The sequence below is a fragment of the Aplysia californica genome, unplaced genomic scaffold (assembly GCF_000002075.1).
Source record: "Aplysia californica isolate F4 #8 unplaced genomic scaffold, AplCal3.0 scaffold00167, whole genome shotgun sequence".
In the NCBI taxonomy this organism is placed as follows: domain Eukaryota; kingdom Metazoa; phylum Mollusca; class Gastropoda; order Aplysiida; family Aplysiidae; genus Aplysia; species Aplysia californica.
The window spans coordinates 582,419-609,847 of record NW_004797437.1 but is presented as its reverse complement, the minus strand read 5'-3'; the positions used below and the strand labels follow the sequence as shown (position 1 = coordinate 609,847).

Below are 27,429 nucleotides of genomic sequence, written 5' to 3'. Positions count from 1 at the left end.
CTCCTTTGCGATTCTGTCTTACACAGTACTTATAGTCTTGATGTTACATAAGTACCCTTTTCTCGTATCATTCATATGGTTGTTTTCCATGAGACAGTGGTGTGTAGGTTACAGTTAAATGTAAACATTGTCATGGAATGTGCGTTTTTCCATTCATTGGACTAGACAATAAATAGAAATTTGTGCAGTTATAGCGTTCACATCGAATGCTGTTTTTAATTTTTTAGTAATTTAGCAAACATGCCTAATAATATGGGTTGAATTTTTAAACACTTGACGGCTTGTCAAGGCTGCAGATTGTTTTGGCCATTGAGGTTTTTATTATTATTAGTTTGTACAATTGAGAGTAGTTGTTAACCTTTTCGGTGTATCCCTACCTTTTTTTTTTATAGCTGTTCCTCACTCATTCATCCACAAAGGTAAGTCCTTTGAAGTCAGGGAAGATATTTGTTCCCAATTCACCAACGCCAATGGCGGATAATATTTAATGTTGCTTGCTTTCCCATCATTAACAATAGTTGTTGCTTTTTTTTTCTCCCAAATTTCGTTTTTAACTTCTACCTTCAGATATTTAGAAAAAATGTTTGATAAGATAAAGTCTGTGAGTTTAATGGTTCAACACACACACTCTCTTTCTCTCTCTCTCTCTTTCTCTCTCTCTCTCTCTCTCTCTCTCTCTCTCTTTCTCAATAAACAGAACAAACATGATGAGTAAATAAGATGTCTTTCTCTCTCAATAAACAGAACAAACATGATGAGTAAATAAGATGTTTTGTGCTCATTCATGATGAATGTTGGTAGCTTTGTGTCAGGGCCCTGCTTTGAACGTTCTGGTTTGATTTCTTCATGAATAATACCACTGGTGTAGCTCACGAGAACATTTCTTTTCTTGAAGGTTAGGTTGTTGTTTGATGAACCTGTACTGTGTCGTATTGAAATACCTTCTCCAACTGTTTCTGTTTTAAACTACTGCTGAGGATTTTCCCCTGAAGCACTACTTTGTATTTTATAAAGTCTTATCTGACTGGTTTTTATCCCTCTTGTGTCCAAATTACAGTCATTACTCAGTCTATTCTGGGTCTTCAGGTGTGTTTCTGAGACTGGTGCTGTTGTTTCCTTTTTGTCTGTGACTAGGGTTTACTATTGTGACTTTCACTGTTCTTGCCTTTCCCTGCCTCAACATGATCATCACTATCTGTATATATGCTCTTTCCTCGTACAAAATGTCTCGCTTTAAATATTTTCAATTTAAGCTACATACATATCAAATAACATTTTTTGGTTTGATTTGTTCAACATCAGGTTGACTAACCTTTTTATGATTAAGGTTTTCTTTAACTAAATTTAATTAACCTGAGAGTAAATCATTGTGCTCTTTGCTACAATACACAAATATTAGTCTCTGCCTGAGATCCCACCATTTACGATCCCGGTTCGCTTAAGATCCTGCAACAGAATTTATACTGTACAAAAGTCACCCGTAGGATCCCCCTCTGATTCACTCTTAGGTCTGCATTGGGCTTAGATCCCGCCCACATTTCAGATCATAATTAGTGGAACAAAAAAAAACCCAGGTGGGCACAGCTGATAAAACAAGAGGAACAAGTTGAGATCATTTAACTGAATGTTATCACATAAATGTTGTAATACTAGATGAAACTGAACTAGACCTGCATGTTTGCCGACAATCGTCTGAAATCCGACAATCGCGAACCGGCCGATGCTATCGCTAGGCCCACCTGTATCAGTCAATGTGCGTAGTGCGAGGCCTGGCCGACTGCCAGCGACCCCTTTTTTCCCCGTCGGCTTCGTCGGCACTTTCGTTTTCGTGCCGACCGCCGACGCGCGCACCGCCGACTGCCGACGTCGGCGTTTCCGACATAATTGTCGGAACCTGAGTAGAAATGCGAATACGGAAAAGGACGACAACCTAAATTATCTACTTTCAGTTTCGTGCTCGAGCGGCCGAATTTCGTTTGTTGACTAATTCAATTGTTCAGATCGTGTGGATTCATTCAAGTCCGACTCTCTTGTTCTAATAGAATCTAGATCTAGATCTAGATTTATATAGATCATTATAGACCTCAATGAAGGATTCATATTCCAATTCTATTGTGTCAAACCCTATCATAGGTTGTGCTGTAATTAATATTGGTAAAAATAAGCATTTCATTAGGTGCGTGAATTATTTATTTATTTAGATCTAGATCTAGAATCTAGACTCAGCTGAGTCCCTCTGTTCGGAATCGGATGCGGATTTCTAGTTCAAGGCCTATTCCTATTCACTTGTTCTACAAGATCTAGATCTAGATCAAACCCTATAGCAATGCAGATGTAAGCCATAGATCTAGATCTATGCTCCTTGTTTGTTTTGGCTTTGGAGTGTGGTATTTTAATTAGATCTAGATCTATTTTTTTTTCATTTAGGACTTGTTTTGGACTTTTTACATGAGGCCCGTTGCAGGTTCTTTTTGGGGGTAGGGTTAGGGTTAGGTCTCTTCTTTATTGTGTTTGTTGGGGTGGTCGCTGGCTACTCGGATGTCCTTCCTTATGACACCCACAAATGCTTTTTTTTTGGGGGGGGGGGGGTTGCACAAAATTTTCAGACAATCTGGTTGAGGCTCACATGCAGGTCTACTGAACAATGTTTGCCCCAGACAGGATCACACCAAGGTGTGAACTGATCAATCACATTCGCGTCTGAGCTCTTCACCTAAACTTACATCACTCTCTGGGTGGGTATGGCCTACACGTTCGCATTAGGTGGGATCATATGGAACTGTGAATTCATCCCTGACCATTGCAGCAGTAAATTGTCTCTATTCCCGAATTTGCAATAACTAAATTTTAATTGGTATGGTCACAATGTACTGGTGCGTAACAACAAAGGCAGGGGAATTCTGTCAGAGATAGAAAGCTATCAATTTTAGACTGATGGGGGGAGGGGCAACTGGATAATCGTAGGACTTGAGACTCACCATAGGATAATAAGTGCAAATTGCATTCCTCATGCCACTGTGATTGGTCGTCAAGGTTGGCCACTCTTTGCTCGCCATGTCATAAACCCACCCAGGGGCCTCATCAATTATTTTTTTTAGGAGTTGAAGTAGACCATTTTACCTGTTATTGGCCTTTACATGGGTTACCGTAGATTCTCTTCTTGGTCCCTCGGTTAAGAACCCAGATTTTCCTTGCTCCTGAACACCGGGGTCTTAAGCAGAGACTACTTCTTAGAACCAGAGCTATGAGACAGTTAAGATGAGACTGGGGTTATTAAACATGGGGATAGATCGTGAACTCAACAGAAGTGGTGTTTGTTCCTCTGGACTGGTAGAATGGCACTTTTTAATGGGGTAAATATTTCTGTTTGTAATTTTTTAAATGAAACTGGGATGAGTCCTGGCATACCTGTCAATAATTAACCTTTTTACAATTTGATTGGCAGGTGTGAAAAAAAGAGAAAATGTAGCAAGCATTGTAAAAAAAGAAGGAATAGGAAGTGTTGACGAGCGTATGAGCTTGTCATATCACAGAGATGTAGAATGTATTGGTTAACATTATTTGTAGTTTGTTTTACGCCTTTGGTAGATGTTTAATTCTGAAAACATTGTTTCAGAGTATAGAGTTTTGTCTGATTTGATGTGAAAATCTGTTTGAATCTGTTTCTTTCAAGGTCAGTAGAGACAAACGTGAAATTCCCGCTGTGTTGGTGAGTTGGTTATACAGTACAGTTAAAAACTGGACTTACCAGCAAGAAAACTATTCACAGCAGCTTTGGTCAGTGACTTGTCCCGCTTATTCCTTAGATTGCCATGTTTTTGTCTTCCTCCTTTAGGTCAGATGAACAGAACCACTTGTTGATAGCAAGCGTCCAACTTCCCAATGATAATGCTCAGTTCGACGCTTCGCACTATGACAGTGACAAAGGAGGTAATTGTCTACCTTTCTAGGGCTGGGATCATCTGTTTGTCTTAATGAAACTAAGCATAGCTGCCAACCAAAAAGTATTTAATATATTTCTTGAAGGGCCTGGGTGTTGAAAGTCCGTTTTCATGTGAGAAAACGTTCGTCTTCTAGCATTGCTCATCACGGACTTGCCGTGCTCAAGAAGAGTTATGAACTTTCAAAGACCGGATTTGCAAATAACAATGATAATGAAGCCTGCGAAAGTATTGTTATTGTGACCCTGGTCATGGGTAACTATTGAGCATGAATATTGAACTTACAAATATGTGTGAAGAGGGGGGAGGTTTGCCCAATGAACTATCTTTGAAAGTTTTAAGAACAAAAAATGATAGGGTAGTAGGTTGGTTTGCAATTTAATAAGTTTTAAAGATTTTAACCAAATTTTCTTTATCAAGTTGTCTTATTTCCAGGAAATAATGCTTCAAAAATAAAACAATTGAGTTTGTATTTCTAGATTTTGACACAAATGTCTCATTCACCACCGACATGTCTTTGTGGATTTTGTGAAGTGCAGAGCTTATTCTTAGCAGGGTTCTTTTTTAGACTTGGTACCGTACGTATGGTGATTATTATAGAAATTCAAACATGATTTCGAAATCATATGCTCTAGGTTAGGGTATGTACAGTGGTTGTTCTGTTCAAGAGTTTTGTTGGTTCTTCCGTATAGTGATGTGCATTCGGAGTCATCTGGGGCTGCCAACACAATGCCACCCTGCTGACAATTTGGAAGAGCTCATAATCATGAAATTTTAGTTCATCAATGCCAGCAGCATTTTCTGCTGGGTTACAGGTAGGGTTAGGGCTTTGGTGTTTTCATATATTTTTTTAACATCATTCAGTTTCAAAGCCTGTAGGTTCACATTCACAAAATTTGGAGCTACATCTAAGAATAATTAATCTGATATCAGGTATTGATTCAAGCAGTGTCTATTTATGTTGGATTTTCTCTATGCTGTCAAGGAATGGTACTTCCAGTAGACAAAGCAGAAAAGTAAGAAAAATTCTTTGCCAGGGGTCTGGCAGCTGCATAAGCCCCCTGCAAGGTTCAGGGGGATGATGCCCCCAAATTTAGTGTTTTTGATGGGTTGTAAATGGCATTTGGGAGCCAGTTTGAAGCCAACATCCCATTCGTCCTGCTTTTTCATCAAGAGTGTCATGTTATTTCTGATTTCTTCCAACTAGCCTACAAATCCGGCTATCGCTGGCAATGTTTTAACAGTAAGTTCCCCTTTCTATTGCCACTATACATTTAATTCAATTTATCATCGCTCCATTGACAGTGGGAAAGTCAATATTGGCAGTACTATCAGCAAATGTTTATCATAAATTTTCTCTGTAAAAATACGAATGGTTGGAAGAATTGAGATCATAGTATTGGCTTCTCTTCAGGTTCGAGATTTCGATTTTGTCTCCTGTAAGTTATGAGTAAACAATTTTTTTCAGAATTTGGTGGCTTTGGGTCAGTGAGCGGCAAAATTGAAATTGAAATCAAAATCAACCATGAAGGAGAAGTGAACAGAGCAAGGTATATGCCTCAGAACCCATGCATCATTGCCACGAAGACCCCTTCTAGTGATGTCCTGGTTTTCGACTACACCAAACACCCTTCCAAGCCAGGTGAGCATACATAATACAATAGTGTAGTAGCGATCTGTGTGCCTGGCAGTTAAGCTTACATGAGATTTATTTATCCTTGTAACACCTCTTAGCTGAGCCGATATGGAAAATATCTAGAGAGTTAAAATGAAGCTGCATTTCTTACTGTAATATTATATTTGTATTGTTATTGGTTCATGTATCTGTGTATGGCGTATTTGCAGATGGTCGGTACCACTTCCTTTTTGCTGTACATTACATGGGATGGGGGTCGGGGGTGGTCTCTGTCTTTCTCTACGGGTGGTTGGCGGGTGCTCTGGTATGATTTACTTTGATTTCTCCATCTTTTTTGTGTTTGTTACTCTTGTAGCACATCCAGTCTTCTGCATTTAAATGACTTTATTGTGTTGCAAGTGCCATATATAAATCTCGTGCTAAAAATGGCAGTCTTGCTCTCTGTTTCTCCACTACCACTGGCTGTTATTGTGTAAGTGTTTGTCTCATTACTCAAACTGGTGTGGTGTATATTGTTGGTCAATGCTTGGTATGCTTAGTTGTACACTGTAATATCTTGTTTCAGATCCAAGTGGAGAATGCACTCCTGAACTGAGGTTGAAGGGTCACCAAAAGGAAGGGTAAACTTTTTGTTTATTTTCGGGGGGGGGGGCTCCACCTCGTTCCATTTTGTGTGTCATCATCGTATGAAAGACATGTTTGATTCCTGGGGGAGGGTTCAGTCAATTGTCTGTCTGCAGGTGGTTGGGGGGCGCTAATGGTAGGTCCCACTCTTTTACTGTCCCTTTGTTGTTTCTGTCTGTCTTACTTTTTCCCAGCACCAAATGACCATTGTTATGGCAAAGTGCTTCTTTTTACTCAAATTGTTAAAAAACGTTTAGTCATTCATATTAGAGATTAACACGGAGTGTTGATGCCTCAGTTCAACCTTGTTATTTAGACTAACTTAATCCTAGTGTGAGATGTTCCTTGACATGATTAATCCTCATTTCTGGGCGCTGTCACCCTCTTCCTCTCTTACTCTGTCATTCTTTCTGTATATGTTGGTTTGACCCTATCCTCTTTGTGAAAACAAAAGACGATTTCTTAGATGGATATGATAACTTAATTAGTTGAACCTGTGTAGGTCGAGTCCACGGGCTCCCATAACTTAAGTTGCTTCGTATTGTACTGTCTAAGCTTGAATCGTTCGCTGTGTAAAGACATTATGTATGTGAATAGATTCTGCCTTTATGGTTTTTGATTGACCTGAATTATTGCCAAGTAAAATGCTGGTTCTTTTGGTCTTGGTGAATCTAATATGGACACTTATTCTGGGTTTTTTTTACCCTGGCACTGTCTCATCCACTTACTCATTGTGATTGTGTCTCAGAAAGAATATCGTGTTCCATTTCCCTTTTCATCCTGTCTTAGTCACCTTTCAACTGTTGTTAATTAAGCTGATATTAACTGAACCCGTTGTGTTTCAGGTATGGATTGTCCTGGAACCCGAACCTGAATGGTCACCTCCTTAGTGCTTCAGATGACCACGTAAGCCACCTATGTTAATTTGAGTGGTTTCAAAGTCCTACTACATGAATTTGTACCATTTGTCACAACCTTGTTTGTTGTTAGATAAAGAGGGTATTGATATGACAGTTTTAAAGCACTCTACCCTGTTTAAAGAATACAGACTCTTAGCACTTTACAATTACAATAGCAACATATGAACAGTACATTGTGTTCTAACTAAAAAATCTATCAATCTGATTAATCTTATAACAGAACTGACTTTAGCTGACATTTGAATGAATTTAACTATGTGACCACTCTTACACTACAAAACAAAGCGTTCAAATTTTTGTGCCATGAAATGCAAATGCCCTTTCATCCTTTGTTTTTGAGTTCATCGATGCAAAAGTTGTTTCATTTTGTCAGCTAATTACTCTAAATTGCAAGTTGGAATGTACAGTTTTGATAAATATGAGGGTGGGTTATTACTTCCATGTAAGTTTAATATTAGATTTTAAAAGTTTTACTTTCGTCAGAAGCAATGACTGTGAACCTTACAGCCTGTTGCGTCTATTTCCGCTTGTTGGAGTATCATCCCAGGTTGCCACCCGCCTCCAACCTGGTTGGGATTTTTTTACCTCTTAGAAGAGTGTTGTAATTTAGTGTCTCTTGGCAAAAGAGCTCCCTCCGCGAAAGATCAATACCACAGTAAATATGAAGAAAGATGGGAATTCTAAGTTAGTTTAACTATTACGATTTTTGTTATCGGATGATGAGAGACAAGTATTTTGTGCAGGATGAAGTCAGTTATGAGTCTGTGTGCATTCTTCAAATTTTGTCCTCAGTCAGCGCTCTTTGATCTTTGCTTCCAATCTTCCTCATTTTTATGGAAATCTGTACTTTATGAAAGTTCCTGCCTATAGCTTGCATATTTTTACTGTTGCTATTTTTTGGTTTCAGACTATTTGTTTATGGGATGTGAATGCCACTCAACGCACAGAGAGAGTTATCGATGCCATGACTATTTTCACGGGCCACACCTCAGTGGTTGAGGTGAGCTTCCTTGTACATCTGTGATATGTTTCAAAACTTTGAATCAAGTAAGGGCATAGTGTAAAAACCATGAAAACCAGGGTACAGCTTTCCTGTCTTTCTTTATGCTTGCTGAACTTTCCCAAATTAAGTTTTCTGCAAGTGGTTGGTGGGGTCTACTTCTTCACTTTGAATATTTTTTAAAAAATTCTGTCTATCAGTCTTTCTTTATCTTAACACTGATCGACTGCTTTTTTGTTGATGGGCTCTTCTTTGCTCAACTGATACTGTGTCTGATTTTTAATGTGTGCATAACTTGCTGGTTTTGTCGTTTGTCCTTCCAAATTTGTTACTTTTTAACTTTTTAACTCTTTTTTCCCCTTGGTAGTTTTGTAGCTCTAGAGATGTCATGTGTTGCTCTTCTAATGAAAGACTTTGTACCTCCTCAGGATGTTGCCTGGCACTTGTTGCATGAGAGTCTGTTTGGCTCCGTGGCAGATGATCAGAAGCTCATGATGTGAGTAGTGAGAGCAATTGTCAGCTGACTGCAGTAGTGGGAGTGGATATCTTTATAGTGGATGTTTTATCGTTAAAGAGATTATTGCAACAGGCGTTTGAAGTCTGGATTTTTTGCTAGTGATCGTCACTTATGTGTAGTCTGTCTCTATAAACACACCTTCACCTTCGTCAAATGTTGACCTTAATTTGTTTTTTGTTAAGATATCCTAAAGTATGGTCTAGGTTTTGTCTTCAATGTGATCTGAGGTGTATTTTCCTATCACCAATATCGAACAAAGTGATCTTTAACTTATCCTGTCTTCCATAGTGTCATTACTTGCTACTGATGGCTGACCAAGAATATAGCTTTGTTCTCTCGGTCAATACCACTATGACCCAGCTGCTCTTTAATACTTCCTTCTCAAATGCAACTTACATTGTAGACTCCCGTTGTGGTACCAATACAGAGAAAAATTGTTATAATGCTTTCCTGTTCTGTCCTCCCCAGATGGGATACACGGTCTAACAATACGAACAAACCAAGTCACACAGTGGACGCACACACAGCAGAGGTCAACTGCTTGTCTTTTAACCCTTACAGTGAATACATCCTTGCCACTGGATCTGCAGATAAGGTGAGGGCTAAATATTTTGTTTCTCCTTTAGATTCCCTCTAACACCTACTTCATATGTCTCAGTGGTCACCTTAATTACAGACTTTCACATACGTTGGTTTTGTGGCTTCCTGTTTTGTTTCTCCAAAGTTCACTTTTAACGTATCCTGCCTTTGAGAAGACTGTTTAATGTGCCTGACTCGCACACCGACTTTGTCTAGGCTAATGTTTCTTATATTTACTGTATAACTTTGCCTGTCTTTTACATCTGTTTTACTCAAAGCTTTTGTGTGTTCATTGAAAACTTTTGTCCTCAAATGTTATGTATTTGGACTTAAAAAAGAGCATTGTGGCAGTTTCCCCGAGATTCATGTTTCTTTACTGATATTTTTGTCCACAGACTGTTGCATTGTGGGATTTGAGGAACCTCAAGTTAAAACTGCACTCTTTTGAGTCTCACAAGGATGAGATTTTCCAGGTAAAATACTGGCCAGATCTATTTGAAAATTGCACCCATTTAAGTTTGATGTTAGTTAAGTTTCAGGAAATTAGAACTGGGGTTACTGAAGCACGTAGTTTGTGTGTCCACTCATGCTCCTTGGAAATCTTTGTATCAAATCTTTTATTTTATTATTACTTTCTCAATCTGGGTTTCTTGGCTGTTTCTGGGGGCTTGCCTCTTCTTTTACTTGAACTTTTAAAATAAAAATAAAATTAATACTCTTTGTTCTTTTGTGTCAGAAGTATTGTATAGTTTTAGTACTGATTGTTCTCATTTTGTGAATCTCTTTTGAATTCTTGAATTTAATAACTATATGTCTGTACTCTGCATTTTTATAGGTCCAGTGGTCCCCCCATAACGAGACCATCCTTGCCTCCAGTGGCACAGACAGACGGCTGCATGTCTGGGATCTCAGGTGAGTACATGTCTATTTCCCTGGCTTAAAAAATTCAGTATCTTTCTTTGGGCATAGTCGGGGGAACACTAGTTGAAGAAGTTAGTAGCAAGCCTGTCTACCTTCCCGAAATTCCCATTTGCACTGCTCCATTCCTGGCCTCGTGCTTTTGACTTATATTTCCCGGGTTGCTGTCGTCGTTAACGTGGTGCAGCTATTATTGATTAAATTTTTTACTGAAATAGCGAAGTACAAAGATACTCAATGGTCGAGCATCCGCTTCATTCTTACGGTGTTCATGTTTGCCACGTTGGCCGGGTGTTGGCCAGACACCTGAGGTAAACTATGCGTTTCCAGTTGTTTTGGCCGTAGTGTGGTAGATCGGGTCCACGATTTTGGCGCAAAACTGGGAAAGGTACCTGGAAAGAAATGTAATACTGCTTGATCTACCTTCCAGCCAGTCTTCCGCTTAGGGCCTAGGCCCACCGTGCCCATGGCCCAGTCTGTCAACAAATTCAAGTGGAATTAGATCTAGATCTTCATGCACTGCTTTGACAGTGTTGCATGTGTTCTTAACTGGAACAATGGATAAATTCGTTTAAAAAATTTCAGCTTTTTCATTGTTGAAATTTAGAATTTTTGTGTTTCTGTAGCTTAATTCTTACTTAACTGTCAAATATTAGTGAATTAGATCTTCATGCTGTGCCTCAGTCTGTTTTGAGTGTATTCTTGACTTGGACAATAGATAAATTCGTTCAAAAGCGATCAGCTCCTGATCCTACCGCATCGTCGTCTGATGCTGAGCCTGCAAAAAAAGAAAGCAAAACCAGCCTTCAAGTTTAGAGATGGCTAAACAAAGCAGTGGCCTTTCATTAAGCCATCAGTGAAAGGGGAGTCATTTGCAAGATGAGTACCTTGTAATTCAGAGTTTATCATTTCAAGTGGTGGACATGATATTACCAGATATTTTAAAACAAACGTGTGGCAGCTGGTAAAGGCAGTGATTCCAGCTCTAACATAAGTGACTTTGCCATAGATATAGATCTCTCTGTTATCAAATCAGAAGTGTTGTTTGTGAAGTTTGGTAGATAACAACATGTCCATAGCCACCAGTGACAAATTTGGGCCTTTTCTAAGAAACATCTGCCCTGACTGAAATTGCACAAAAATTTGCTAGTGCCAAAACAAAGTCAACTGCCATTATATAAAATGCATGGGCAATGGTTGGTACCCGTAAGTACTCTGGAAATTTTCCCTCATTTTGACTTTGAAAAGTTGGTATGTCTGTAATAGGTTTTGGAAGTGTGTTTAAATTGCCTTTTTTAATGTTATTGTTTAGTGTGAATTATGTGGCCCATAAAATTAAAAATAACCAAATCTGAGGAAGACCAGCACCCAGTTTCTGCTCTTGGGACTGTGGTACATAAACACATATTTTAAAAATTCTTTATCTAATTGGGGAGGGGGATGATAGTGCTGATTCTAATGGTATCTTTGTAAATATGTCTCACATTAGATCTTGCTCCCAACATCCCAATGATTCTGTTGTTTTTGTTGTTTTTTTCTCAGTAAAATTGGAGAAGAGCAGCTTCCAGAAGATGCAGAGGATGGACCTCCTGAGCTTTTGGTGAGTTCTAGGGTGTTGTTTTGTTTGCTGATTTACTACACTGAACCGTGATGTGGCGGCAAATTTTTATCCTGATTTAACTTCTGCTTGAAGAATTATATTTGTATTCTTTTTTGTGAGAAGCTTTTATTTTTTATATGTAGTCACTTTAATTATACACCCCGGGGCAGTGCCACTGACTGTAGTGTCTTTAGGCCATTCCCAAAGGGGGAACATTTCTCGTTCAAGCATGCTAGAAATGTAAATATGCTGACTCATGTCACGCTCATAACTGTGCCTGATCTACAACAGGGAACTGCTGCTTTTTCTTTCCTGATCTTTACTATTGTCATTTTCCTCTACTTCTTTCGTATGTTTGTCACTCTCTTGTGACCTGCTGTTTCCGGGGTGCCTTGATAGTTGAAGCAGACCTTGCGCTGTTGAAGCAAGAGAGGTGAGCAGTCTAAGTCTGATTCCCTGTAAAGACTTCTCTGTTGACACCCACCCCTTGGCACTCATATGACCTTATGCAGTTGCGAGCGCCATAAAACCCTCTACTATAAAAAATATATATGTACTTTAATTATCCAGGACTTTGTCCTTAGTTCTGCCTTTGAAATGCTAGAAGCACTGGAAAAGGAATTTGTAAAAGTTTTAGAGAATGGTTCGTATAATAATTATAATACAGTCAAGCTTGTCCAAGACGACCACTCTTTGTTGAGTAGAAAATGTCATCTTGGACAGTGTCTTTTTTTTTTTTTTAAACAAGAAAACAGGATGGGGATTCATTCGTACAAGAGGGCAAGAGAGGGGGCTCTCATGGCCTAGAGGTTAAGGTGTTTGCCTCTCATTCAAAGGTCCCAGGTTCGAATCCTGGTAGCGACAGAAAAATTGCCTCCTTTCCTGCTCTCTAGCAATGTTCTGTCGTCTGCTTTTGTCTTCACTTTGGTCGTGTGTGCAAATTGTGCGCGTTGTAAAGATCCTTTAGTGGTCTAAGATCGATAAGAGTAGGCTTCGGCCATCACCCGGGCACAAAATTTCCTACCAATGAAACTTTTTAATGTGTCCCGCGCTCATATGACCCACTCATACACACACAAAAAAAAAGAGGGCAGCTTCAACTGCATATATGTGGAAGAGTCTTGCGGAGCTGCTAACCTTACGCGAAAATTACATATCCTTACATTTGTTTTAACTATTGTGCGCTAATAAGACTTTTTAATATATTGTACATCTTTTTCATGTCAGCGGGGTAGCATTAGGATTTTAGATTTTGTCTTCTTCTGCTTGCCCTGCAAATTTCTCCCTCCAAAAGTGTTGTTCGGTAACATCTTGTTCCTGCTGGTCTCGTGTCTGAGCATCGCTATCGCTTATCTGAAGTGGGACAAATGTGTGTATGTGCCCGTCTGCTTGTGTCTGTGTACCGTTAGCCTACATTCCTTTGTGTCTAGCATCAGTACTGACGTGTCCCTTGTTCATCCAATGAAATTGCAGTTGATATTTGTGACCCATTTAGCCGCTCAAAACTCGAAGGGATTCAGGAAGCTGTACACCCATCTAACAACCCAAACATCACTTTTACATGTTTTCAGTGAGCTTATTCTACACAGTATCGTTTTTAAAAGTTTGATTTAGATCCTTTTTAAAAAAATTTTAAACGTTTTATTTTAGTGACTAGAAGGTAGAGTTTAAATTTCAAAGCAACTGATTGGAAAAAAACTTTCTTTTTTCTTTTTCACCATCAATTGTACTCTTTTTACTTAATGTGAGTTGGCAGCTCTGGATTTTCTTGTCATTGTCTCTTTGTTATCCTTTCTCTGCTTCGTCTTTACCCACAGCGGGATGTATTTGTACTAGGTAAAGACGACTGTCAATATTACAGCTTAGTAGTTTGGTTTCATAACAGGTATTACAGTAGATTATCTTAAGAACAGCCATTTGGCTAAGAGCAGAGTGTAGTATCTGTGCCAACTCGAAAGCTGAACAGATATGGCTTGAAGCTGATGAGGTCTTAGCCGACCTCTACTATCTCTAGTGGATGGCACTCATCCTTTAAAATTTTAAAGAAGGATTATCTTAAGAACTAGTCATGTTCTTCTCTGCAGATGTATTAGTCAGAATGAGTTAATGATGATTGTCTTGTTGTGAGATAAGTCTTATCGTGTACTGTTTAATCTCTACTAGTTTATCCACGGAGGACACACTGCCAAGATCTCTGACTTCTCTTGGAACCCTAACGAGCCATGGGTGATCTGTTCAGTGTCAGAGGACAACATCATGCAAGTCTGGCAGATGGTGAGGATAGTTTTTAAATAAAATGTGTTAACCCTTTAATGGCTATACTATTTTGATGTACCAAATGGTACAAATTACTATGTTCTAGGAGATAATTGGTGTTTGTGATAATAGAAGTTTATGTCGGGTGGGATTCTGTTTGACACTTGGTTTGTTTTTGTTGGTTGAATGGGAGTTCAAGCAAAACCTACACTTTCTTCTCTTTCCCACTGTTGTTTGTCTATCAATCTTGCTTTTTCCTTTCACTAATTGACGGTTATTGTTTAGATGAATTTCTCTTTACTGAAACTCTTACCCCGTGCATACAAAACGACATTGGCCTCAGCTTTTTTTTTCTTTTTTTTTCTTCCCCCCCCCCACATCAAATTTGACCAAAGTTCACTAGGACCCCATCGCATTCCAAGCGCAAACAATAGATCTGATCCCACAATCCAATGTAGCCTTGTGATTAGCTGTTTTTTTATGTATCAGATCCGCCACGCTGAAAAGGAAATATGTTTGGTTTTAGTGGACTTGGTCAAATTGTGCAAAAATGTTTGCTTTTTCCTCTTCGTGAAGGAAAGCCTGGCCGTCCTCAATTGTATCAAATACATTATAATGTTTTTCATCGGGTATAAAAGCTTTACTCATCTTAAATAATTGGGGGGGGGGGGGTCATCTCATACTTATAATTGGCTTGATTATTTTAAAACTCCAAAACTTAATCACTTTATGTTCATTCCCCATAGGCGGAGAATATCTACAATGATGAGGAAGTTGATCAGCCTGTTGGAGATTTGGAGCAAGCTACTTCATAATTGCCAGCTTGGATAAAATTTCACCAGTTTTTCTCTTTATTTTGCAAATAATTTTCATCTTCATTTAAACATTGTCATCATCATCATCACCATCCTTTTTAAAGATCAGATTGTGTTCATCAAGATCTTTGTACATCATCACTTGAAATTGTATTGATGTTATTCTGATATTCATCATCTTTTTCTGTTCACTGAATTTCATCCACCTATGGGATCAGTGATTATTTATTTCCCTGACAGTTTGAAATTGCTTCCATTAGTAATAATATAAAGCAATGTACAGTAATAGCTAGCTGTGTACTAGTACATAAATTTGCAAGTTTCATTCCTTGTGGCAGCACAAAAACCAAGACATGTACATGGTCATGGTTTTGTTTTGTTTTTTTTCCCTCTTGATGTTATGAAATTCATCCTGTAATTTTTTTTAAATCTAAAGATATCAAATTCTATTTGACCAGAAACACGTCTTATTGCTACCTATATTTGTTTTTCTTTTGTTGTAACTGTTATTATAGACCTAGTACTAGTTGCGGGGAATTTAATTTCAACTCATACCAGAAGTGGCAATCACTGTTCTTTTCGTTGTCGATTTGTATCTTTTTAATTCTTATTCTTACAGCCATTGTGACTAAGTTTATACTCTTGTTGAGGATGACTATGTGTTTTACTCTTGTCTCTTGTCCATCTTCTACCTACTTTTTGTTCTACAACTTTTCCCTCCTTCCGTTGCTTCTGTTTCTTGCTCTTTTTTTTCCGCTCACTAAATGGCCGTTGATGTGCCTCTCTTTACTCAAATTGTCTATTGTCTTACCTTTTTTTTTGTTTTTGTGCATGGTGGCACATTCCTGTCTGTGTTTGAAGCCTATATTTTTTGTGTGTGTGTGCTCCACATATTGGAATCCGCCATGATACTTTGTTTCTATTTCCATAGTTTCACAGTTTTATTTTTCTGGTTTTTGTCACTTACGGCTTGCAGTTCTAAGGGATGAAAGTGGTCTTTGTTAAATAAAATTGGTGCGGTGTCCTTTTCTTGACGTGGCCAATGTTACTGATAATGGGTTTTACGGTTGCCATATATGAGTCAATGAGGTTACCCCTGAGATGTCTACTTCTCATTCACCTAACACTGTGCTTTCTGCTGGGAGTATAACACGCACGCACTCATTTGGTTTGTCATCCTTTCATTTGTGTAAAGTTGTGTATACATAATTGTCTCTTTTGCAAGGGGCACAAGATTAATAAAACATTAAATTACCACCTGTTTTCATTTTGTTTTTGTGCTTTTATAATTGTTTGATGTCTAGGTTATAATGTTCACCTCATTCAATAGGTCCCAGGTTCTAATCCTGACAGTGACGGTTAAAATTTTCTTCTCTGTAGAGAATTTTCCTTTCGCTCTTCACTTCCTTTCCTGCTTTGGTCTTCACTTTCTGCTCATTTGACGTTGTTATAGGAAAACCATATGATACTTAACTAGACATTTTTTGGGTGGGCAAACCACTTACAGTGTCACCAAAAACTGACAGTTGGACACGGTCATCTTTTGCAAAAATGGTGTGTAGCAGGAGAACTTGTTATTGTATTGGTTGTGAAGAAGGCGAGCAAGTTTATCTATTTTGTTAGAGATGGTTGGCTCTATAGAATCGGCTTTACCAATGTACAGTATGTGCTTTTACTTTTCCGCAACTGACGTAGTGATAATCTGGAGGTTATATTTGTAAAAGCAAGTGATGGGAAAAGAGACATAATCAAATTATCTAGTGATGCTGGAATGATTTCCCATTTCGCCTGACGTCAGAACGGACAGAGCAAGTTCTTCTATCAGAGTAAAGACGGTCTGATACGGGACGTCTGGCAGCTATCAGGGAGGGGTGCTGTTTTTCTTATTTGTTACCATAAATTCCGTACACAATCCTGTCAGTTCAGCCTCAGGTGTCATTTGTCAATGTATTTTACCCTTAGTCCGCTACACTTCAGTTTGTCAATTTATTACTGCCATCCTGCTCTTGTGGGGAGCTGATTGATGCACTAGGGTTATCTTCGAGTTCGACATTTACACTAAATTTTAACATTTTAGCATTTTAAAGTCAATTAGTTGACCAGTCGTGGAGTGAACTTTTGCGAAAGTAAACAACTTGTGTTTCGCGCGCTCATATGACCTTAGCAGTTGCGAGCGCCGTAAAACCCTATACTACATAACTTAAGTAAAAGGGTGGAATGTGTGGTTGGAGGGTGCCAGTGACACTGGTAATAGTACTACAGTGGAATCCTGTTATAACAAGAGGGAGGGGACCGATGCAAAATGTCCATTATAGCAGGATTCTCGCTATAACTTATAACTAAGAGATCCAGTAAGAAATTCAAGGGAAACTGTAAAGTAGTCCTAATCTTAGATCTATGAGTTTGGTGTTCTATTAATTTCTTTTTGCTATCTCCCTTGATGATGATTTTGTTTCAACATGACCTCTAGGCCTTACGTGATCAATAAATCGAATCGGGTTTCTTTCTGTACATAGCGCTAGCGATATTAACTGACAGCTCGGGGTTGGCGATCAGAAAGTGTTTTCTCCCACCCCACCACACCCTGTGGTGCATTCTGTCTGCTTGGACACGTCACACATTGGCTCCATCCATCACATTTCTGTGACCTCTACATCCCCACATCAGAGAAGTGAGAGGCATGGCAGGCCTTGATAATCTAAACTAGGCTTACACTGGCCTATCACGCGATGCGTTCTGCTTGTCTGCGTATGCCACACCCTCCCTACTCAGTCGCTCTGGCCTTCATTGGTGACACTCATGGGCTCTCCCATTCTTTGTTTCGCTAGATCACCAAAAAGTTTCTCAACTTGAGAGGTTTTACATTATGTATAATTGGCCTGTGCACAGCAGCAGCGATATTCCGCTAAAACTAAAACCGACTCGCATGTTTGTCTGATTGCGCTATAGTAGTATTTTATTTACATAGAGGTAAAGAAGAGAAAAAAAACGGGTTTTAGATGGTGTCTTCATAACAGACTTCTCGTTGCTTCCGGACTCGTTATACGTGGACTCCACCGTAGTACGATGTACAATGAAATCCATTTGTGTCACGACTCGGATTCAGGCTCTTGTCAATTTTTTGGGTATGTAGAGTTATTGGTGTCATCTTAAAGTTAAAGGTTGTTCATTTGCCTTGATTTTGATGAAAAAATATTCATTTATCTTGAATAGAAGTCGAGATATTTGCGGTTGAAGGAGGTGGGGGTCGCCGGGTTTCAGAAGTAAAATTAGTGAGAAAATGGCTGCCAAAGTTTGGTGACTTCCGTAGCTTAAGAGTCCTTGGGAACTGCAAATTTACTTCTTTTGTGTCTTTAATCAATGTTTTTCTATAAAATCCACACATAAAAGTGTTTTTTAATGGACATATAAGGTGTTGAGCCAAAAAACAAATTTGAAAAATATGGCCTAACTGGCCGAAAAATGACGATTTCACGGATTTCATTATTTTGACGAGCGCCTGATTTCACCATGATGCCTCACATTTGTATCACTAACTCAGGATATCGAGACAATTGGTGAGGTTTTTACTCATTCAGTCCCTCCAGCATACTGGATTAACAAGTAATTTTGGAGGGGACTTTGTAACTATGGGTATGGCGTTTGCTTGTCTATCCAGGTGTCCACAATTCGATCCCCTCCAGCATTGAGTTTTTGTTGTGTTTTTGTTTTTTTTGTGGGGGGTGTCCTGTTTTCTAAATGACCTGATCTAAATTTAGGATGGAGCACAAATATTTCTTAGATAAGGATGAAAAATATAAAAATTGTGGAGGTCTTTAGTGGAAGTTTTGTACAGTGGAAACCGTATATAACTGGCACGGTAATAACAGGGATCCGGTAGTAACAGGGTTTTTTAAATCCCCGTTTTTTCCTACTCTTTGTCTCTATTAAAAGTTATCGGCAATAACAGGGCCTCATCGGAGCCCAACCAGTTATTATAGCAGGGACAAACGCTCGTTAACAATGTGTAAAAGTAAGAGAGAGAGTAACGCAGTGATGGAGCAAGTCATGCCACAGCAAGTACTGTCAAATTTTAAAGTCCAAGCTGTTGTAAGTGCAAAGGGAACAAAATCTGAAATTCACTCAGACTTAGTGACGGGGGTTCTCGTGATTTAGAGGTCAAGGCGTTCGCCTCTCAACTCTCTTTCAATAGATCACGGGTTCGAATCCGGATAGCGACATAAATTTTCCTCTCTAAAATGTTCTCCCGCTCTCTAACATTAAACAATGTTCTGTGCTTTCGTCTCCACTTTCTGCCTCATTCCCCTTGCTCCTTCCTCTGGGCTCCCGGTTCTTTCTGCTGCCTTTCCACTGCTACTCCTTGGCTTTTATTTACCGCCGTCTTTCAGCCACACCCCGGATCTTATGGTAGGTAAGATCTACACCTTCTAGCCTTCTCGGATAAGGGCGAAAAAAACCTCGGAAGTCCCGTGCTGTGCGCACGTTAAAGATCCCTTGATGGTCCAACATCGACTGCAGAAAAGTTAAGTAGGCTTCTGCCGCCACTCGGAAAAAAATCAAAATTTCCTACCAACTGAAAATGTTTAATGTGTTCCTCGTGCTCATATGACCTATTGCACTTGCTAGCGCTGTAAAGCATTTACGATGGTCTCGTGCTGTGCCAATCTGAAACAATCTGTTTAGTCGGAACTGTTTTGCCGTGCAAATTCTGACCATGAACGTCTGATGTAAAACTGTCGCCTCAAAATCAAAATGACGCACGGTAAACTAACATGGTTGTAATAGTGGGGGCGAAAAAGGTTGTTCGAAAAGTACAATAAACAGGCGCATAGATCAGAGACTAACGCATTAATAAAATTAATTTGAATATATGGCACCAAAATTATGAAAGCTTTTTTTGATAGCACAACAAATATGGCGATACCATTAAGTAAGCCATTTTTAGCTTGGTTTTAAGGCACTGTCGAATTTTTAAAGTCAAAGCTGTTGTGGGTGCAAAAGGGAACAATCTATCTGAAATTCACTCAGACGTAGAGACCTTATTGATATATTCGTGTAATATGGCACGGATGTGATGAATTCAAAAAACAAAACAAAAGAAAAACAGGTACGTCAATGGTGCAATTTGTTCAGAGAAGGATGTTTCAACTTGGAGGACCAACTGCGTTCAGAGCGGTCCCGAACTTCAGCGTTAAAACCAACATGAGGCAGATTGATGAGCTTATCTTTAATTAAGCAAGTTAAAGTTAAAGGATAGATATATTATATCAAAGTGCATGATATTGCCTTGACACTAGCGCTATCTTTCCTATGGCAGTTCAAATATAATTACCCAGCTGAGATCTCAAAGCATCAGCTTTTATGGGCCCTCACAGAAGAGCACAAAGTGGAGCGATGTGTGGTTTGTGGTAACACCCTGACACGCTGTTCGGCCAGATTAAGTGACTTCGGCGGAAGAACACAGGTAATTAAAACTTTCTTGAATGTATAATCCCGGGTGATGAGACATGAGTTCGCCACATTACACCAGAAACAAGGAGGAACTCAGTAATGCGAAAACATCCATCATCACCGCCGCCCAAAAAGTTCAAAGTGCAGCGTTCGACTTCGACGCGAAAATTGATGGCAAACGGTGTTCCGGAATACATGTAATACAAATGTGTTCTGCTTATACCAGAGAGGTATTACTGTAAACCCTCTCTGCTTATACATTGGCTTTATTCTCTACCACAGGGTAAAACTGTTAATGCTGCCTGCTGCCGTGAAACACTAAAAAAAGTGATACTTGTAGGGGAGGTGCGACGGAAGAGACTGGGACAATAATTGAGCAAAAGTGCCCCCCCCCCCCTGCAGCATGACGTACGCCACTCCGTATAATAATAATGCATTACCACATACGTGACCAAAGAGTGGATTCAAAAGTATGGTTTGGAGGTTTCGCCACCATCCCCTCCCCCTCCCAGTCCTGATCTGGCGCCTTCAGACTACCATGTATCTTTTAACCCCACTAAAGCCGTAACAATTTTGACGAAAACGAAGAATTAATCCACGAAGTGAAAACAAGGTTCCAAACTCTTGACGAGGATTTCTTCATCGAGGTGGGGGGTAGGGAGTCTATTCTTCCATGCATCGTTACATAAAGTAACATGCATCAGTTTTGATGGTGACTTCATACTAGATCTTGTAAGCTTCATGTCAAAATGTTATTAGGATCACAATGAACATGTTGATTCTGTGGTCAATTTCATCTTACTTTCCGATGTGTTGTCATTTTGTTCTTCTGAAATGATGTACTCTCTCTCTCTCTCTCTCTCTCTCTCTCTCTCTCTCTCTCTCTCTCTCTCTCTCTCTATCTCTCTCTTTCTCGCCCTTTTAACTCCCAGTGGAGCATAGGCCATCAACAACATTTCTCCAACGAAGCCTGTCCTGTGCCTCATTTTCTAGCTGTTTCCGTGATGTACGCTCCATTTTTTCTCCTCTCTTTGGCGACGAAGGTCCTCCATCTTCCAGAACCGGCGGTCGTTTTGTTTTTGCTGTTCGTGTTTTTGCAGCTGTTTTCGTTTTACGGGAAAGGGCATGCATGCCAGGTTAAATGCATATAAAATATTATTTATACATGATCATTTACGATTTTATTTCGATGTACGTTATCTACTTCACCCCCCCCTTTCCGCCACCTTTTTTCTTAATTATTTTATCAACAAGTCAAACGCTTGCCCTTTGAAACGACCCTTAGTATTTTGTGTCCGGGGGAAGTAGTGGTGGGAGTGGAAGAGCGCCTCTTGGAAATGGTGTTAATTTTTGCTTGAAATTGAAAGTGTCTCTTTTGTCGTTGGGGTTGCCAAGGTTCTTCTTGTATTATTTTTTTACAGGACGCTTCTTTAGCTGACAAAAGGCTTTTCTCGGTTTAAAGAAAGTTGAAATTTTACTTTTGTAAAAGGATTACGAGATAGCCTAGACTAAATTAATGTTAACTTCCACAAATAAAATAGTGGAGCTGACTGTTGAGATATTCCGTCTTTCATACAGGCGCAGTGATGGCGGATAATAAGACCACTGAAAACAAGAGTCAGAGAGTCCAAGACCTGCCAAAACAAGGATGGAACGAGCACATAGATCATAACAATAACAAACTGCCATGGGTGACTCTCCTACCTTGACACGTCGTCAAAGTTGTGTATAATGAGGAGACTCATGATTCTGTCAACCATTTAAACACCCCCAGAAAAGTATCTTGGATTCGAGAAACTTCAAATTAAAAGACAAAGCAGTAGCCTAGGCTACTGGAGTGACAATGTATCCTTCTCAGAATCATTTTACAAGAAAAAAATGACTACACAAACCACTAGGCTTATTATAGGCTTATATCATGTGTAGGCCTACACAGACGCGCGCTCCAATATGTAGGAGGATACTGAGAAGGCCTGCTTGCCCCATTATTGCTGTCCCCGTGGTTTTATGCATCCCGCATAATTTAGCAAAATTTGATCATTTTTTACATTTCTGATTATTTTCCTTTAACATTCTTTGTTAAAATTCACAGAATAGCAATATTTCACTTTTTTGGGCTCAGTTTGCATAATTTCAGAATTTTTGTTGCATAAAACGACGGGGACAGCAGATCTAGATCCATATCCAGTTGCGAGGGCCGTAAAACACTTACCAAGAAAAAAAAAAAGGCATACACAGTTAAACCTGCTTTAATGGGCACCCATAAAAGACAATCACCTGTACAAACGGTCACTTCCTTGTCTTCCCTAGTGATTTTTTTTGGTGTGCTTTTTTTTTTACATTGCATTGGCACGCTCAACGGTCTGTATACATAGCAATATTAGCAATAGCAATGCTCATATTGAAACGGACCCGAGAGCACACTTACATACAGGTATGTGTCAATCTGAAGGATATTTAGTAAGTAAAAGACGTAACATGGAGACACTTAATGAAAGGCTAAATTCCTCATTTTATAGGTCTTTAGGTGGGCACACTCATCGATTCTTCTTCTGTTTTGTCACATTTTCCCCCCTCAGTTTTAGTGTCTAATTTTTTCTCAGTATTGTGACTTTAACATTCACATTTTTATTGATTACAAGTAGGCTACAATTTTTTAAAAGCTTTTTTCCGGTACGGTATAGATCTAGGCCAAGACTTTTAGGACTTGATCTGAATAAAGTACTAGATAAGAAATGAAATTGTCATTTTAACGTAATGTAGGCCTACTGACTGTTGGGGCAGTAGTAAAAAAGAAAGACAACAACATACCCCAGAGCCAGCAAAAAAGCAAAAATTCTGTTACATTGAACTCTTGGTTATCTTTTCAACTCGACATTAAAGGCGTGAGTATAAAGGGTGAGTGAAAAAAAAAGGACCAGCAAGACTGAACCAACCCTGTGTCAGTGTGTAGACGTAGACACCTTGCGCATGAACAGTACATTGGACTATAATACATGGGACTAAAATAGCTAAAAATACGTCAGCCATGTGGGTCACGTTGAAAATAGGTCATGACGACGTTCACTCATGGACAAGCAGTGTGGCCATCTTGATTTATTTGTGCAGCACTGAAATTCATCTTTTTCAGGTTTATTTTTGACACTCAAAAGCTTTCAAAGTGTTTTTTCGAATTTACACGACACTTTTTTGGTGAGTACTACTTGAATATTTGCTGCGATTTAGCATCACCGTTCACGAGTCACCGATTGTAAATCCGGACAAAATAAAGCCCGTGCCTTGAGAAGGGGAAAATGACCAATCGGGGAATGTTATGATCGATTTGGATGAAAACCCCCTTTTGCTCTTGTTGCGACGTATACTCGCAATTCGAAATTTGTTAACATTTGCGAAAGTAAGCTCAACTTAAACTAGCCAATAATTTTTAAATTTTGGGATATTGTATTAGACTCTGGAATCAAGTATTACAAGAATGGAATTTTTGGAAAAGTCTTCGCCTGTTTGTCAATTTCAGTACCCATTGCCTACTTCATAGGATCAAATCAACGTGTTGACAGAAAGTCGCTCCCCCCCCCTCCTCACACACACTCACCCTCCTACCGTCCCCATCCTGAACCCTGAGCCTGAACTAACGTACCCATGCCCATTTCCATCCTCTGTGCTTCTCGAGAAGCATCTTTTAATTCACCAAATATGACATTTGTACCTGATCTAAGCTCAAAGAACTGTCCTGTTATTAAATAACTGCCACAGGCCTACTACAGTGACAGTTTACTTCTACTACTAAAGTCCGAAAAGAAAAAAGAAGAGTTAAATTTTAGTATAATAAACTTTCACAGTTTTTAAAATAAAATATCACAATTGAGAAAAATAGAGACAGATTTTATGAAGGCTTGCTATTTATTTTATTTTTAAACTTTAAAGTAGTAAAAGTGTCCAAGTTTGCACGCAACTGGAAAAGGGTGCACCAGCGGGCGAAGTGCCGATATTGAAAATAATTTTTCCTTGTCAATCGTAATCTTTACCACCGCAACATTGTTATCATATCAGCACCTTAAAATTCACCGTCCTGCCCAGGCACTGCTATCAATTGTTACAACGCCACTGCCTTTGATCTAAATGCCCCTAGTGCTGTCGTTACTGTGGCCAATCATGCGTAACTTACGCTCTATGCTAGACCCCTAGCTAGCAACTGACTGGTCAATCGATTGGGACACTTACGGTAGACAGCCGGAGCGAGATCCGAACCTTCAAGCAAGAACTAAACTGGCATCAAGAAATTGAGTACTTCTCTAAACTATGCCTCCTTTTCGTTGTAAACTTTATAACGTTTACTTCTCAGGGATGATCAAGGGTCCATATATTTTTGGGCATTGCATGAATAAAGAAAAATGGCCAAAAAATGATAGTCGTGTCACTGCACTCCGACTCAAGAATACAACACTGTCAGCAGCAGTTAGAAGAAGGCAAGTTATTTGATTTTGTATGCCAGCGGACATAAATTGCATTTTTGCATCCTTCCCTCTCCTCTCTCACTCTTACATCCATGTGTGCTCGTGCTTCCAACTTCCTAATCCTTTGCTTTTCCCTACTCCAGTCTTCTACACTGTGGTCAGCTAGGCGAAAAAGAACACCAGATGTTAATTTAATAAACATTATTTTTTTGCAAGGAGGTCAGCCTCATCCTCACCATCATAGTCTTCATCCCTAGCATGTTCATAAATTATGATGCATTGTGTATGTTATGTCACTTGGATTTGAAATAAAGAAAAACATCAAAACAAGCTAAAAAAACAACTTAAAAAAAACTCTTTAAGAGGTTAAAATGAATGCTTTTTGTTGATCAGTCATCCGGGTGTAACCTTCGGCCCTATGATCTGGGGGGGGGGGGGGGGGGGGGGGAAAGGAATGAATTATATAGGAAGTCCTGTAGGACACGGTAATCTCCCCTGTCACCGCCATTATTTTTGGTTAATGATGTTTTACCGTTTAATTTTGATTTTAAGTGCAGTCGAAGAATGGAACACAAGCACAGTAGTCTCTTGTTGTGGAACGTTGAATAGGGATTTGTATAATACTGTGGTACTCTGATTCAAGAAGTCATTGGGCCTGGCCTTCAATTTAGTTGAATCTGAGTGTTCATTATAGCAAATATGAGGTTTTGATGTAGATAATTACAGGTGTTGAGCAAGTAATACTTTCTCAACCAAAAGTAGTTTGCTTTCAAATGAGAAGCATTTGGGGTCGTTTCTTTGATACCGAAAAAATGCTGAAAAATTCCCTGTAAATACTCTGAACTCTCTATCAAGCACACACTGCAAAAGGGCCAATTCATTCGCTCAAATGCATACCTGTGTAATCTATAAATCTATAACATATTGTTTGCCGAGCAAGTTATGTTGCTGTGTAGAGCCTAGCACAGGGTCACATTTGATTCCACTGTCCAGCGCGCAATTTATTACATAACCTATGTCTTGTAATATTGATCAGTAACCGGTGTGTCTCGTTTTTATCTCTACTGACATTCCACGTCTTGACTGCTTAATAAAAGTACCCCCCGACACACGCACACCCTGTCACACTTCCCACGTGTGCTGGCAGCCCGTTCGACTGGCCGCCACACGCTAAAACATTGGTATGTGTAAACAACGCATATATCTTAGCTTGAAAGGAGGCCGCTGATTGGTCGCATGAAGTAGTTCAACCTGCAAGTGACTTTCTTAAATCCGAGCTTGCTCATTTATATATATATATATGTTCCTTGAATCCGAGTTATCTTTATTGATTTTTACGAATAAAAATCCGGGGAATCCAATCCCTTTAGTTGAATCCGAGTTCGTTGAAACCGAGTTCCACTGCAGTGAAGTTCCACTGCAGTGAAAACTTAACTGGGCATTGTCATCTTTACTCCTGATGTGGGTTTGATTCCGAGTTAAATTATCAAATCCATTAATGAATTATGAATATATAAAAGGCTTTTTAACAAAAGATGTGCTCCTGAGTCCGAATTTCCTGTCTCCTTACAGGACACAATCAGTATGCTGAAAACCCAAGATGGCTGATGAACACAGTGATGCAGTTGAGCCGGGTCTAGAGTTTGATGGTCAGGTAGAGGAGAATAGTGACTTGAACCCAGAGAGATTTATCTTCCAAAAAGAATACCTGCCTGACAATGCAATTCCTGATGGAGCGCAAGCAATGCAAAGCCTTGTCACAAGTGTTCCATCGTCAGTTTTTTCCCTGGAGGATATAACATCCTCTACTACCACAGGTAGGCACTGTATGAAAAGTCTCTCTGAGATATGAGAACTAATGATGTGCACCTGAAGGTGGTAAATTTTAAAAGAGATTCATAGATTAAAGAAATTTAAGGAAATCAAAGAGCTTTGATTTTCTGGAATGTTTCCTTAGGATTTCTTTCAAGGATGTGTTTATTTAGAGGTATTGGCCAAGATCTGTTTCCAGTAGACTTGTGTGTGGGTTTGGTGGACTGTAAATTGCAGAAAATCACAAGTCAACAATACTCATGTAGTGTGCAGAATGAAATTTGTGATTTGATGGTAGGTTCACACAAATATATGTCTTGGTCTCCTGGGGTAAACGGGTCACCTTCCTAAATTTAATGTGTACGGCTATGAGTTTTAAAGGTTTATTTTTAAAGAATTGTGTGGAGGGGCTGACCCAAGAATGGGATGATGTTGGAGAGCTTCTTGGTGGTATTTACTCCACTTTATGGAAAATAAATTTGTTACAAGTTTGTTCACATAATTGAATTTTGAAAAATGGGAATTTATTCTCGTTTATCCAATGTATTGGAATTTCTACATTGTTTTACTCTTTTGTTGCCTTCAGGTGTGAATGTCATAACCTCCATAGCTGGGGACAGTGCTACAGTTCTCAAGGGAGATGCTGGGTCAGCTCAAGGGTTCACCCTTATGGAAGGAGAAGGTGGAGAGTTCATGGTGGTGGCCACCAACCCAGAGGTGGGGAGCTTGGAGGACAGCGAGGGAGCGTTGCCGCATGTGGGAAACACTATCACGCTCAATCTGGATGAAGCCACGCAGTTCCTGCTGCGCCAACAGGGCATCACTCAGGCTGTGCAACTGGCAGATGGAAGTTTCCAGATTATTGATAATTCTGTCATGCAGGTGAGACTGGCGGCTGCTTTGGCC

At 39.4% G+C, this 27,429-nt stretch overlaps 2 protein-coding genes across 3 annotated transcripts in view; both read left to right on the top strand.

Moving 5' to 3' along the window:
- LOC101852998 (histone-binding protein RBBP4) overlaps positions 1 to 16,069 on the top strand; it is a 28,847-nt gene extending 12,778 nt beyond the window's left edge. The window contains exons 4-15 of one of the 2 annotated variants that reach the window (XM_013082293.2): positions 3,836 to 3,930; positions 5,386 to 5,583; positions 6,143 to 6,197; positions 7,047 to 7,107; positions 8,029 to 8,121; positions 8,550 to 8,617; positions 9,107 to 9,233; positions 9,613 to 9,690; positions 10,053 to 10,129; positions 11,678 to 11,735; positions 13,899 to 14,009; positions 14,738 to 16,069. In XM_013082293.2, coding sequence (XP_012937747.1) covers positions 3,836 to 3,930; positions 5,386 to 5,583; positions 6,143 to 6,197; positions 7,047 to 7,107; positions 8,029 to 8,121; positions 8,550 to 8,617; positions 9,107 to 9,233; positions 9,613 to 9,690; positions 10,053 to 10,129; positions 11,678 to 11,735; positions 13,899 to 14,009; positions 14,738 to 14,806 — 1,090 coding nt within the window. In that variant the 3' untranslated portion in view covers positions 14,807 to 16,069. The remainder of the gene's footprint in view (positions 1 to 3,835; positions 3,931 to 5,385; positions 5,584 to 6,142; positions 6,198 to 7,046; positions 7,108 to 8,028; positions 8,122 to 8,549; positions 8,618 to 9,106; positions 9,234 to 9,612; positions 9,691 to 10,052; positions 10,130 to 11,677; positions 11,736 to 13,898; positions 14,010 to 14,737) is intronic. The other variant, XM_005097904.3, reaches the window with a different exon arrangement.
- A 7,218-nt stretch (positions 16,070 to 23,287) lies between these two features.
- The window catches only part of LOC101852766, a 31,330-nt gene continuing 27,188 nt past the window's right edge, over positions 23,288 to 27,429 (top strand). Inside the window, exons 1-3 of the mRNA XM_005097903.3 lie at positions 23,288 to 23,449; positions 26,284 to 26,528; positions 27,110 to 27,405. Of these exons, the coding sequence (XP_005097960.1) occupies positions 26,312 to 26,528; positions 27,110 to 27,405 (513 nt within the window). The 5' untranslated portion in view covers positions 23,288 to 23,449; positions 26,284 to 26,311. The remainder of the gene's footprint in view (positions 23,450 to 26,283; positions 26,529 to 27,109; positions 27,406 to 27,429) is intronic.